This window comes from Monodelphis domestica, chromosome 5, assembly GCF_027887165.1.
Source record: "Monodelphis domestica isolate mMonDom1 chromosome 5, mMonDom1.pri, whole genome shotgun sequence".
Lineage (NCBI taxonomy): Eukaryota > Metazoa > Chordata > Mammalia > Didelphimorphia > Didelphidae > Monodelphis > Monodelphis domestica.
In genome coordinates, this window is record NC_077231.1 from 166,830,584 (window position 1) to 166,844,212 (window position 13,629).

Sequence of the window (13,629 nt, forward strand, 5' to 3'; positions counted from 1 at the left end):
AGTTCTCTGGAGACACAGGGCAATAACTGCCTAAACAAATAACTCCTTTCCTTAAGAAAGCATTCTTGAAAATCCATACCTACCCTTTTACTCTCTCTCACTCATTACTTTTATTTACCACACTTCCTGACTTTACCTTAATTTCTTACTAACTATAATAGCTATAGTTACTATATTCTCTCATATTAAACTTATTTCCTTAAAAAGGAGAAAACTTGAGCCATCAATCAATTCTTTGGATGAACACTGACCACATCAAAAAGGAAGGAGCAGTTATTAATCACTCCCCACAACCCTGCTTCTTATAACTGGGTAAGCCTAAGAGAGGCTGGATATACATTTGTGGGAGATTTTGCCCATTGAGAACTGATGCAGGAACTCCAAGAGAGGTATAATTAAAATCACCCTGTAGGATGGACACCTAGAATAAAATGTGGGAAGTTAAAAGCTTGCACATCCCCAAGAGATCAGCAACAAGGTATAGTTGCTTTTAAGGCATGATGGAGAGGGTATGGTTGCCATAGTTTACTGTCACATGGAGGGTGAGATTCTGATTCTTTTATTGGTGGTCTTGGCTTTTAAAGAATAATAAACTAGAGTACTAGACTATCTCTAATAAAATGAAATTCAATGGGCATAAAGATAAAATCTTACACTTAAGTATGCAGAAGCCAGCTTCACAAATGATCTTCAGACTTTAGTGAACTTCAAGGTCATTTTGAGACAGAAGTATAATGTGGCAGACAAAAAAGTTTAATGATATTGCTGCATCAAGAGGAGTACAGCTTTCAGTAGAAGAGTAGTGATAGTCCCACTGTACTCTGACCTAAGATCTCATCTAGAATATTTTGTTCAATTCTGGGTACTACAGTATAAGGAGGACATTGATAAACTTCATAAGTGTCCATGGCAGGACAATAAGAACAGGGAAAAATCTTGAGTTTATGTTATGTGGTGATCAGTTGTAAGTAACTGGAGGTGTTTAATCTAGAGAAGACACAGGGGAAATAAAATAGCTATCTTCAAGTGCTTATCAACAATGTCATATTGAAGAAGGATTGGATTTGTTCTATTTGGTCCTCGTGGACAGAACTTGGAGTGATGGGTGGAATCTTTCTTGTTTAGTTATATACAATTCGTTGTATTTGGAGTTTCCTTGGCAAACTCCCATTTGGAGTTTCCTTGGCAAAGATACTGGAATGCTTTGCCATTTCTTTTTCCACTCATTTTACAGATGAGGAAACTGAGGCAAACAGGGTTCAGTGACTTGCCCTGGGTCACACAGCTGCTAAGTGTCTGAGGCCAGATTTGAACTTCAGAAGATAAATCTACCTGACTCTAAACTTGACATTGTACTACCTACCTGTCAGTGAGTGAAATGTATTAAGAGTTCAGTAAGGCTTGATATCAAAAATACTTTTCTAACAATTAGAGCTTGTCCAAAAATATTAGAGGCTACTTTGGAAGTCTCCTGGCAGAGACTAAATGGCCATTTATTTGTCAGGTATGATAAATTGGAGATTCTTTTTTGTGTACAGGTTGTTCTAGATGGCTGTTGGGCTTCTTTCCAATTCTGAAATTTAATGATGCTGTAAGTCTTGAGCAAATTTATTTCCTTTTAATATTTAGGGCATTTGTAATATATTGAGTCTTATCTAAATCTGTAGCAATTCATGGAACTGACATTTGCCATCATCATGCCTCTTCTTTCTTTTAAGTTAACTCTTTTTATTTTCCTTCTACTTTCAGAAGCTTTATATGGATAAAATCAAATATCTTCTAGCAGATAATGTCCTCAAGAGTGGTAAATACATTCCCTAAATATTAATAGCTATTAAAATGAATAAAAGGGAAGGAAATTTCAATACATCAAATTCTTATTCTGATGTTTATTCTCAATTATAGATCAGTATATGTGGGAAAGTAACTTGCTCTTGTCTTTTTCTCTGTGCCTGAACTATGCACATTGACATGAGTCAAGAAATTGCTTTCTCCTGACTAGATGGTAAATTTTATAGGAATAATGCTGAATAGTCATTAGTCTCGACATATGCTGCTTTCTAATTGTTTTTGTAATTGAGCATATCTCATAATTTTCAAGGTAGACTTTTCTACCCTTATTTTATTTGACATCCTTATAATATTTGACTATAGATGCATATTAGCATACACTGTAAATCTTTGCATCATTTCTCTTGAAACCCATCCCTCTTTTGAACTTTATTATTTCTATCAGTCCCTCACCATCCTTTGAATCTCTCAGATTCTTAACATATTTTTCCTTGACTTATCTCTTCAAAATGTGACTTGTATATTTCTGTCTATATTAGAAACTCAAATATAAAATTATATTTATGTGTGTGCATTAGTGGATCTGTGATTACATCAGTGTAGGGAGATCCTGGTGAGGAAATTACATTACCAGAGCATATCAACACCTTTTCTAAAACATATCTTTTGAGTGTTGCCAGGGGAGTACTGATATGGTAAACTGCTCTGGGTTGCAAATTGAGTATGAATCAGAAGCAAACCTTGAGCCAAGGTCATTCTAACTCCAAGGCAAATTGTCTATTCTATGATATCCAAACACTTTCTCAACTGCAATACTGGAATTATGTATTTTCTTACTGTCCACATGATTTAATTCCCTATGTAAATGTTTCCTTGTTTTCAAAGAACTTCCTGAATTGAGAGCATTCAACCAGTGAATGCTTTGTACCAATAAACCCCTGACTGTATATTGCCTTTTCTAGACATATCCCAGAAGCTATCCTCCTCAATCTTTACCTTCCCCTCCCCAAACCTACACCAATTTTCTCCCTTCCTTATTCTGGCCATTGTCCAAGTAGCTCTGTGGAACTTTGACCCAACAACTTCACAACATCTTTCCCCTTCCTCAAGGAGGACCATGCACATGCCAACTTAGCCCATTTTCTGTCTTTAATCACTTACACTGAATTTCACCTCAGTATGTTTCTCATATGTGTATAATTATCTTTAATCTCCCCCTTTTCCTAGTCTCTTTTAAAAATCTTGCCCAATTGACATAGAAAAATCTTTCTTCTTTGCCTTCTACCCCACTCCTTTTTTACTTAAAATATACCCCTAATTATGACTCATATGTTCAAAAATAGTGATATATCTATATTGAGGGAAGAGGGAAAATATTAATAAAATTAGATAAAAAAGAAAAAGATAAAAAATGCAGTGCTATCAACCAAAGTGCCTCCAAATCCCCTTCAAAACCAAGCCATTCTCTATCTTCTTAAATCAATTTCCCAAGTATTCAAAATGTAATTTTGAAACCATTACTCATCATTCAGTGCTATTGATTTTGTTTTGTTAACAATTAGCATTGCAACAGTACTGTTTTTACTCTTTCCTTTTTTAAATATGCATTATTTTTTAGGGTCCAGGAATCTAAATACCACTTAAACGCTGTCTTAGATGACAATTTATTCCAAATTCCCTACAACTGACTTTCAAACAGCATTTCTAAAAACTTGTTTGTCTGTACTGAGAAAGGGGACAAATGTTCAGAACTGGGGGACATAATGTAAAAACAAAGATCTCCTCCCAAGCACTTAATTATATAGGGAGGGTGTGCGCACACACACGTAAATGTGCTTCCTAGTGAAATATTTATCTTGTTCTTTAAAATCTAAGGAATATGATCCCATCTCTGGGAATGCCACTCGAGTAAAATATTGTTGGTTGTCTTTCTATAACAGAAGAAGACAAGCTTGATTTTGGTGATTAATTAGGTTTTGAAATTACTTCAGAGCAGTAAAATAGATACCATGTTTTACACTCTTTAATTAACTAGTGATACATTTTCCACTATCTCCTTATTTCCACCAGTAACAGATCACCATATTTAAAATGCAATCATAACCCTCCTTCTGCAGAAGCCCTGATTTTAAACTCAAAATACTGAATCATCTGAGAATATGGTTCTTATTTGTAGTATCTTGGGGTTATTTTTGATCTATTTTTATTTTGAAACTTAAATAAATGCCAAAGGAAATAATTAATTCCATAATATTGTGTTTAAAATGTGTATGTGAAAGGTTATCAAGAAAGCTACTTTCAGCTTATAGCTGATATAGGTCCTGATTTATGGATTCTCAGTATGAATTGAAAGCATCACAGATAATTATAAGCAATTCTTCCCTCTGCTGAAAAAGTGCTCTATGATGACAAGCTGTAGGGTGATTTATAGCATATTGACTATAGTTCTCCTAATGAAAAAGCAATTGTCTAAGTTTTCCCTGGGGAACACTCCTAGTGCCTTAACAATCCATGCTCATGGAAAGTCATGTGTTAGAAAATGAGAACCAAATGAACTCACAGCTGGGAAAAGCCAACAATAATTAATTTAACACCAACCATTTGTACAGATCTTGTGGAACTTAAAAAAATTTCCCTTGAGAGAAACAAGGTCAATGAAGGGTATAGTTCACATCTTAGAATGTGTTCTAAAGAATGTTTACATAATAAGATAATATACTCCAATGGTTTTCTATCAAGAAATAGATGGACTTGTATTTTTTACCAATAGGAGGTTATGCCCAAGTCATGGAATTTGCGATTCCCAAATGGCAATTTTATTTTGAATACTGTTCACAAGTGTTTCTGAAAAAGTATTGTTGAAGTTGTATGTTGACACTGGAAAAAGGCCCTAGATGATATATTAGTCAGTAGCAGCAGAGGAAACAAAATATCATTAGAAGGGTTTTTATTCTAATTCACTGGCTAAGAAAATGTGAACAGTTTGAGATCTACCATGTTGTTTCAGTTTAATGAGCAGTGAACACTTTTCTTGTCCTTATTAAAGTGGTTAATGTGTTTCTATGTCCTCATTATCACTGCCTGAACATACTCTCTGTTATTTGCAGAACCAAGTCAACTTCCTTTAGTTTCAGAGATGATCAGAAAGTCAAATCAGATTGCTCAAATGCACTTGTTAATAAAACTCCTATGGCGCTGTTCAGGGTACCCATGGGGATTGTACAATTATTTATATTTCCTTATGTTTTTCTATAATTACTATGATTGTACTTTCATGGAGAAAATGTATCTGTACCAATTAAAGCGGCAGTAGGTTAAAAATATTCATCAGTCTTGTATGAAAGGATATTGTTCTTAGGGTTTTGATCAAAGCACAGAAATTAAATTGCTGTTATCATGCATTTCAACCCGTGTCAAACTGACACACTCAGCAAGTTCAGAATTTACTTCAGCAGATGTTAACCATTTCTAAAAATTAAACGACTTCATTTAGTGCTTGAATTTATGACATAGTCTCATTGTTATATTACAAAAGGCTAAAACAACTACCTCACAAACTTAAGAATTTCATTTTGTAGTTTATAGGTGCACAACTAAACTGAATTAACTATGTAAAAAATTCTAATAAAATATAAAACTCCAAGGAAACAATTTTTTTGTTTATACTTGTATCCCCTCATTTATTTCCATTCATTTTCCTCCCTTTCCTAAGAAGACTTTAAAAATGATACACAGAAGCTAACTAAGAAAGATTTTCAACTGACAGAGCATATAATATGACCTTTTTATATTTTTTATAGAGATCTTTCATTGTGTCTAGGTTGAAAGAGCTCCTAGCGAAAGTGATCAGCTGTACTTTCATTTCCATTAGCAGTAATTTTGAAGCAAAATTTTTATCCTGCTGTGTGTGGGAAATCACTGTACATGCACAATTCCATCAAAGGTAATTCTCTGTGCAGTGGAGTATAAAATTTACCTCTAATTATGATTAGGTCATTGATTGAACATTTAGTGATATGCACTCTGGAGACAATTACAAGGAATAACAACCAAAGAGATTCATCTGGAGAAATCAAATAGGACTGCTTTGGACTCAGTAGTAAAATAAGTAAAATAATCTAAGAACCATATTCTCTAATTATGTGTAAGGAGCCAGAGAGCTGGAAGAATCCATCCTCCTACTTCCAAGTGAAATGACACTCAAATCATTTTATTCCAAAATTTCAAAACAACATTTTCCCTCTTATTAATTCAGGCTCATTTTATACAAATTTTCACCAATAGAAACCCTTCCAGATGCATCTTTTGGCTGCTAAAATTGATTATTTAAATGTGATAAAGAGTTTATATTCTTACCAAAGAGTCCAGTCGTGGCCACAATAGGGTTGAACATTTCCCAGGTAGAATCCCAGAGACTGAGTGACTTCCACTAAATTGGTGAAGTCAAGGCTAATGCTGTTGAAAAGTATTGAAGTCATGATGATCTCATCAATGGCCCATACATCTTCTCCTTGGGAGGAATGATATGGCTGCCACCATCTGAACTGAATTCCAAACTGTTGTGCATCAGCTGGCAATTCCACAGAAATAATTCTGTAGGGAGGGGGATTTTAGGATGGGAAGGGAGCAGAAAAAACATGTTCAAGAGACTTCAGTAACCTAAAAATGCCATATATATTTCACATTATTAGTTGCTTGAAAGGAATATAATGTATTAAGCAGTATTTTTGTGGTTTATTGTCAATTTTCTCTTATCCTGTATTATTTCCTCTGCTATGAAACAAAAGCATCCTAATACTTGCGTAAGCTCTAGGAAAGCTGGGAAAGTATTTCATTTTTTTTTGAATCTTGTATAAGGCAATATACGTTCTTAAAAATCAAACTTGGGATTTCTATGGTGTAGGCAACCCAAATGAAATTTTTTTCCATCAAGTTGGTACCAGATATGCAAGTTGAAGTCTTGGATACTGTAAAATCTCTCAGGAAATGTAGTTCCCCTTTAGGGTAAAGATTTTTAATTACATAATACTTGCCTGAGCTACTGTGAAGTTATATGATCTATCCAAGGCCACACAGCAAACATGTATTAGAAACAGGATTTCCTTAATCTCAGAACAGGTAACTACAACATGACACTATCTCCTGTAGTACCTATATTATTCTTGTTCAGTTGTGTCCAATTTTCAATGACCCCATTTGGGGTTTTCTAGGCACAGATACTGGAATGATTTGCCATTTCCTTCCCCAGCTCATTTTACAGATAAGGAACTGAGGCAAACAAGGTGCAGTGATTTGTCCAGGGTCATGCAGCTAATAAGTGTCTGAGGCCAGATTTGAATGAAGAAAGATGAATTTTCAGGTGTGGTGCTCTATCTAATATGCCACTTGCCTATAGTTAGTGCTTAATAAATATTTGTTAAATTGAATGGAATTAAATCACCAGTGTTGAATTATATCTCTGGGTTCACCCATCTGCGCTGACAAAATCTAAAACTAAAGCTTCAGCTTTCTAGAGTGAGGAGGTTTCATATTGTCTTGGTAGAGTAACATGAGTTTCACGTTACACACATAATTTTGTGCTTGTGGAACTGTCAACTTCCAACAGTCCCAAGAGTTTAGCACCGTATGCCAAGGTCACTTGATCTGTCATGGCGGCTATGACAACAAACCTGTACCTGACAAACGGTAAGGAAAATTAAGAATAATATCTAATTTCCAGGAGCAATTATTGTATACAGCAGCAGGGACCATACATTAATTGCCACTGCAATTCAATTCAAGCAATGACATTTGCTTGAAAGCTCCATAAATCACAGTTCCATGCTGCTCACATATATTCACAAGGTGAGATGTGAAGCAAATGGCAAGTGGTACATTTGTCTCCATCAGTGTACAATTAAATACCAGGAGAGGCATTTCAGTAAATGCACACTGAAGTGAGGGGATTTTTTCCCTTGTGTTATAAAGGAAAAAAAAACATAAAATAGTGTGACAGGTTAGATGACCTAGAAGCAGCTTATTACAATTTGTCTGAAAAGAGGGTTTCAGATTTTCTGGTTGGAATGAAGAATTGAACTATTTAACCTCAGTCATATTCATATTAAATGAAGTTATATGCTTAGTTACCAGCAAGCAGTTAAAATCATATGAATATTTTAGACTGAAAGCAAAAGCTAACTAAAATGCTTATATATTAACAGGATAAAAATAAAAATAACTTCATTTTCATTAACATAAACAACAATTAATAGATCATTTATAAGTTATTGGCATCTGGTATTATATAATATTTAGAAAATTCTAGGAAGAAAACAAATAAAAAAGAAAAATGAGAAATCTATAAATTAAAAGAATGAACTAGAATAATAGCTACATTATATTTGATTCTAAATTTCCTTTCACTAATATTCAAAATGAACTGAAATAAATTTATTTTGCAATTAAAAAATAAAGCTTTTAAAAAAAATTTGGACCAGAATCATGACTTTATTGCTATTGGGAACTCTCATTGAGGAAAAACTTTCCATTAATGCAGATTGACCTCTACAACTCAGAGGCTTAGGGAGTTACTGCTTTTCACACAGCTAGTATTTTTATCATATGTAAGATCTGAATTCAGGTTTTCCTGATTACCAAGCCAGAGCTCTATGTACTATGACTTTTCATATTTTTGATAAACGCCTAAAATCTTGTTGTTGTTATTTTGGCAAATAAGATGTGTTGCTTTACACTTCATGATATTTTTCATATCTTAAATTTCAAAGAGAATAAAAATTTATTTCTATTTCTGAGCAAAGGCTCAAATGTGAGAAGTTATGTGAAATAAAGGGGTACCATGACATAAGAGTGGTGCTACAACAACTGTGGAGTGCTTTGAAAACCAAAGCAAAGATTTCCACTTTCCTTGGTAGATAATGGGGTTTCATGGCTTTTGAGCGGTGGAGTACCAAAATAATATCTCATTCTCTCTATTTTAAATGAGAAGCAGACATTTTTACCTTGATCAGATAAGTTTTGAATAACAAGTGACAAAAGCTGGTTTTGAAATCAGGCTGATGGGTTTAATATTGAGAAAACAGGAGAGTCTTAGCTATATACAGTTCAGAATATGCAGCATTCAGTTTCTCATTGTTGCTTGTATATTCTCTTTGTTGAGAAGCAGCATGGCAGAATAGAGGTGGTACCAGGCATAGACAGTTACTACGCGGATGACCCTAGGAAAGTAACCTAACTTCTGAGTTTCAGTTGCTTCAGTGTAAAATGAGGATAACAATATCTTCTAACTCTCAAGGTTGTTTTGAGGGTAAATTGAGATAATATATGTAAAGTGCCTTCTATATTTTAAATCAATGTATAAATGTGAATAATTAGTATCAAAAGAACCCAAATTGCAACATTCTATGTAATGATTTGGTGCTGGTAAGTGGTTCTATGGTTACAGTGAACAGTCTAGAGTCAGGAAGCCTAATCTTCCTGAGTTCAAATTTGGTCTTGGATATTTACTAGCTGTGTCATCTTGGACAAGTCACTTAACCTTGTTTGCTTCAGCTCATATGATGTGGAGAAGGAAGTAGAAAATCATTCCATGTTTTTTTGTTGTTGTTTTGTTTTGCAAAAAACCTTAAGCTGAAATGAGGACACAAAGAGTCAGCCACAATTGAAAAACAATAGCATGGAGTGATTTGGTTATTCAGTACTGGATGCACTGATTAGAATTTTAAGAAATTAAAGACCTCTCATTTTATCAATAAGGAAACAGACCTAGAGAACTGAGTTGAATTACTGAAAGTCACATAGTTAGTGGGAGAACTGTCTTTTAATTCTCAGTTCATTGCTTTTTCTGGTACCCTATCAACAGTGAAGTAAAGGAATGGAGAGTCATAGTGTATTAAAGTATTAAAGAGGGGCTTTAATGACCAGGAAATACCTAATCATACCTGAAAAAAGCCATGGAAGAGGATAGATTAGAGATACATGAGATCAAATAAAGTATTAAGCAAGGTTTTAGAGCATATAAGAGAGACTTCTGATACAGAAATTAAAGAAAGATGAGCAGAGATACAGAGAACTTTGAAAATGTGATAGAGATAAGTTGAGGTAGTGTAGATTAGATGGCATCAACCTTTTCTGCAGAGGAGAAAAGATCTGGTGAAAGCATCAGTTAAAGTAGGATTAGGCTTGATAAAGGTGAATAGATTTGAATAGCTACTATGGAATGTGCTAGAGAATCAATAATCAGTAAAAGGATTTTTGTGCAACAAGGATGTTCCACCTGAGGTTAAACTACCACATGAACTTAAAGTAAACTCATCTGGCAATTTTATGACTTTGGCTAGTAGTTCAGTGGCCTTAGAATTAAAGTGAACTCTGAAGCTTACATAAGATCCAGGATTAGCAGGTTATGAGTAGTTCAAGGCTAGATAAAATTCAAAACTCTAAATTGTATGATTAGTAAGGTAAAGGGACATAAAGTTTTAGTGTAGAATTAAGAAGCATAAGCTAAGCTGAAGACAATTCATATTTTCCCTTTTCTCTGAGTAACTTACCTCATACTTTACTGAGAAAAAGGCTATCCCCAATGAGCTCACTCTTCTCAATCCAAATTTAAAATTCTCTACTTCAAGTTTTTCCCCACTTTTTTCTATTCTTTGAGGAAGAGATGGTTCCTCTTGCCAATGCCAACCTCTCTCTTTATGCCTGTGCTCCCATCCTTTCCAATAATTTGTTCTTTTCATCATCTCTGCCTCTCACTGATGTCCAGCTTCTCTACACTAGTCTCTATCCTGAACTCTTCAAATATGTCTACGTCTTCACATCTTTAGAAAATTTTCACTTCACTCTACCATCCTTTTAGGTAATCATATTTTATGTCTCCAGGCTTTCACAGCCAAATGCTTTTTAAAAAAAAAGTTGTCTAAATTCCTTACTCCCTAACTGCTTCTTGTCCATTTGCAATCTGAGTTTCTGTTGCCTCAACTCAACTGACATTGTACTCTCCAAAATCAGCAATGATATTTTTATTGCTGAATTCAGTGGCATTTTCTTAATCTTCATTCTTTTTGAACTTTTCACAGGGTTTGGCACTGCTTTTTACCTCTTCTTCCTGAATACTCTCTCCTTTTTGAATTTTCATGTTTTTTCTCTTTTCTGATGTTCTTCCCACTATGTAACTATTTCTCTGATTCCACATGCAGGATCATTATTTATGCATCCTAGGTATGACTGGGGTTCTGCCATGATCCCTTTTCTCTCCCTATACTTTCCCTAAGTGAATGCAATTACCATTATTATGCCAAATGCTCTGAAAAAGGTAAGCATCTAGCTTTCCTCACCTTCTGAGTTTCAGTCCCTCATCACAGTTGTTTGCTAAGCATCTAAAAGGGATGTCCCATAATATTACAGACTCAGTATGTACAAAATAGAACAGATATCTTACTCATTAAGGCTTCATCATCCATATAATTACCAAGCTTAATAACCTTAGAGTCATTATTTACTTATTATTCTCACACATCTCATATCCAATCAATTGTAAAGCCCTGTTGATTCTATCATCATACCATCTCTAGTATTGTTTCTCTATCATCTTAAAATCAGTTCAGTTCAGGACCTCATCAACTTTCACCCAGCTAACTGCAATAGTTTCCTCATAAGTCTGTCTATCTTCAGACTTTCTCCTTTCCAATCATTCCATCAAATAACTGCCAAACTGATATTCCAAGATCTGGATCTGACTGTGTCACTCTCCTATTTAAGAAGTTTTGATGGCTCCCTAGGAGCCATCTAGGAGATGGCTCTCTCATCTAGGAGAAAACAAAAATTCTGATTTGACTTTTAATGTCCTTTACAATCTATACTCTATCTTTCCTAGATGATTGTACAGTATTCCACTTTACATAAACACCAGCTAAAAAAGGCTTCTTTGCTGTTACTTGTACATTATACTCTACTTCATAATTCCATACTTTTGGACCATGTCTCAAAAGATCTCTCTTCATTTCTGTGCCTTATATTCTTTCTTGTCTTTCAAATCTCAGATTATGTACTACTTATTTTTTTAAACCCTTACCTTCCGTCTTGGAGTCAATATTGTGTATTGGCTCCAAGGCAGAAGAGGTCAAGTGACATGCCCAGGGTCACACAGCTGAGAAGTGTCTGAGGCCAGATTTGAACTTAGGACCTACCGTCTCTAGGCCTGGCTCTCAATCTACTGAGCTACCCAGCTGCTCCCTGTACTACTTATTTTAAGAGTTTTTCCTTATTCTTCCTACTCATTAGTATTTTTTCTCAATTTACATTGCATTTTGTACACATTTGATGCTGACATCTCTGTGTACATATTGTCCCCAAATTCTTCTCCCTCCCCAGTACTTGCAGTAGAATATAGGCTGCTTAAGGTCATGGGGGTGTCATAATTTTTCTATCTGTATCTTTGTGAACTATCACAATTGCTGGTAGAGAGTAGGAATTTAAACATATTATTGAATTGAATTAAAATAATAGGTGTAATTGTCAAAATCACCATTAAGTCTTAGGCTAAATGGGAGGCAAATAAAAACAGAATATGAATGACAATCTGAGAAAAGAGGGAAGGAGCCAAAGTACATGATAAAGGTAAGGGAAAAGATTCAGCAGGGATGAGATAGTGGGAAAAAAAGAAATTGTAAACTGCATCTATAGAATTTTTAGGTCACTTTAGGCATATTGTTCAATAAGTGGGATCTTCCATAATTTTAGTTACTCTTGTGTTTTATTAATAGATGTTTCCTCATTTGTTAATTACTAAATTAAAAATCAAAGAACTTAATTTCTGAAATTTTCTTCCATTACAGATTAATGTGTTTTCCCCATCCCATTCGCTTATTCATTAAAATATTCATTCAACAAATAGTGATTAATTTTTGCAGAACATCATTGTAGGCAATATGGCAATACAAAGATAGTCCTTGACTTTGGGGAATTAGCCAAGTTTCTCCCAAAGCCAGGAAACCTTTTATGTAGTAGTAACTTTACATGATTTTTTGAATGAAAAAGTTAATAATGTATGATATTATACTGTTGAATACTATAGAAGGTATTTCATAGGTTTCTGCACAATTAGTCAACTTCATTTATTCTCATTATCTGACATATGCTGGCTTTGCAACCCTGGGAGAGTAAGAAGAATTATCCAAAGGGTCCTAGAAATTCTCTAAAGCTACAAGGAACAAAGAAGATGTCAACCTGCACTGGTAGAGAGAGTCCTTTCATCCAGGAATTTTCAGTGCCAGTGGAATCACAACTCAAGTTCCTATTTCTTATATGTCCATTTCATGATAAACATAGTGCCAAGTCATGGGAAAACAAAGACAAAATCTACACTAAATTTAAGATACATATCCATCTAGATGTTGTGGTGGTGAAATACAATGATACAGAAATTAAAGGCAAATTATGCAAAACATTTTCTGGGATGAAGGGAGCAGGACAACTAGCAACTGTTGGAATCAGGACAGGTTTCCTGTAGGGAGGGGGCATTTGAGCTATTTTAAAGGAAATTAAGGATTCTATGAGCTAGAGAAGAGAACAGAATGGATTCTAGATTGGGAAAGAACTCCATGTTATTCAAAGTAATATGTTCAGTTAAAATTTCGTTTTTAACTTTTTAAGCTATATTTTTGCTAAGTGTGAACATAATCTTAGATAAGACAGTCATATTATGTGATCAATTTTGATTATTCTTGTTTTTTAAAAAAAGACAATTTTCCAATAAATAAAATTTCCTGATTCAAGTATAATTTTATCATTACTTGGAGTGATTTTGTTCCTCTGGGGAACAAAGTTTCATCATGAAAAGTA

General features: G+C 34.4%; 1 protein-coding gene across 1 annotated transcript in view; it reads right to left on the reverse strand.

Annotated features, from left to right (window-relative positions):
* The window catches only part of RELN (reelin), a 539,202-nt gene that overhangs the window by 166,493 nt on the left and 359,080 nt on the right, over positions 1-13,629 (reverse strand). The window contains exon 20 of the mRNA XM_003342005.3: positions 6,148-6,384. Within this exon, the coding sequence (XP_003342053.2) occupies positions 6,148-6,384 (237 nt within the window). The remainder of the gene's footprint in view (positions 1-6,147; positions 6,385-13,629) is intronic.